Source organism: Charadrius vociferus, unplaced genomic scaffold (genome assembly GCF_000708025.1).
Source record: "Charadrius vociferus isolate BGI_N301 unplaced genomic scaffold, ASM70802v2 scaffold214, whole genome shotgun sequence".
NCBI lineage: Eukaryota > Metazoa > Chordata > Aves > Charadriiformes > Charadriidae > Charadrius > Charadrius vociferus.
This window is the reverse complement of record NW_009647955.1, coordinates 20,195-20,827: the sequence shown is the minus strand read 5'-3', so window position 1 is coordinate 20,827 and position 633 is coordinate 20,195. Positions and strand designations below refer to the sequence as shown.

At 66.8% G+C, this 633-nt stretch overlaps 1 protein-coding gene across 1 annotated transcript in view; it reads right to left on the bottom strand.

The window, feature by feature from the left end:
- The window catches only part of CHRD (chordin), a 15,589-nt gene that overhangs the window by 3,676 nt on the left and 11,280 nt on the right, over positions 1-633 (bottom strand). Inside the window, exons 8-9 of the mRNA XM_009883387.1 lie at positions 491-604; positions 26-238 (exon numbers count right to left, since the gene is read on the bottom strand). Coding sequence (XP_009881689.1) covers positions 26-238; positions 491-604 — 327 coding nt within the window. The remainder of the gene's footprint in view (positions 1-25; positions 239-490; positions 605-633) is intronic.

The window sequence follows — 633 nt, the reverse complement described above, 5'->3', positions numbered from 1 at the left end:
GCAGCATGTCCCCCCTGGCCTGTACCTGGCAGCTGCAGATGGAGCACTTCTTGTCATAGTCGGGTGCCCAGCGGGTGCCGTGTGCCCTGTGCTGCCCCTCAAAGAAGCAGGAGTTGGGGTCCTTCTTCAGCTGCTCCAGGTCCCTGGTCCTGGTGCCCTCGGAGAGCTCTGCATCCCCCGGGGCCTCCCCCGGGGTCAGGCGGGTCCCTCCTGCGTGGCACTGGTTGGGGATGTGCACCTGGAGGGGGGCAATGGGCAGGAGGGTTGGCGCTGCCAGGAGACTCCACCTCCCGTGCCTGGCTGCCCTCCATGGTCAAGGCTGGTGGAGGAAGCACCCATGACCGTGGTACACATCATGCCAGGATGCTGGGATGATGCCACGGCATGCCCTCCATCCTGTGCTCTTCCCACTCCAGGCAGTGCCACCCAGCTGGGGACCCTGGGCAGTGGTGGGGATGGGTAGGAGTGTCCTGCGCTGGTGGGGACCTACCCGTCCCCGCATCTCCCCATGGGGGTGGGCTTTGGTGCTGACTTGCAGGAAAGCAGTGCCCTGGGCCAGGTGCTGCAGCAGGTCGGCGTCCAGGTCCTTCACCACCCCCTGAGCCTGTCAGGGCGAGAGGGGCACCGGGGGTG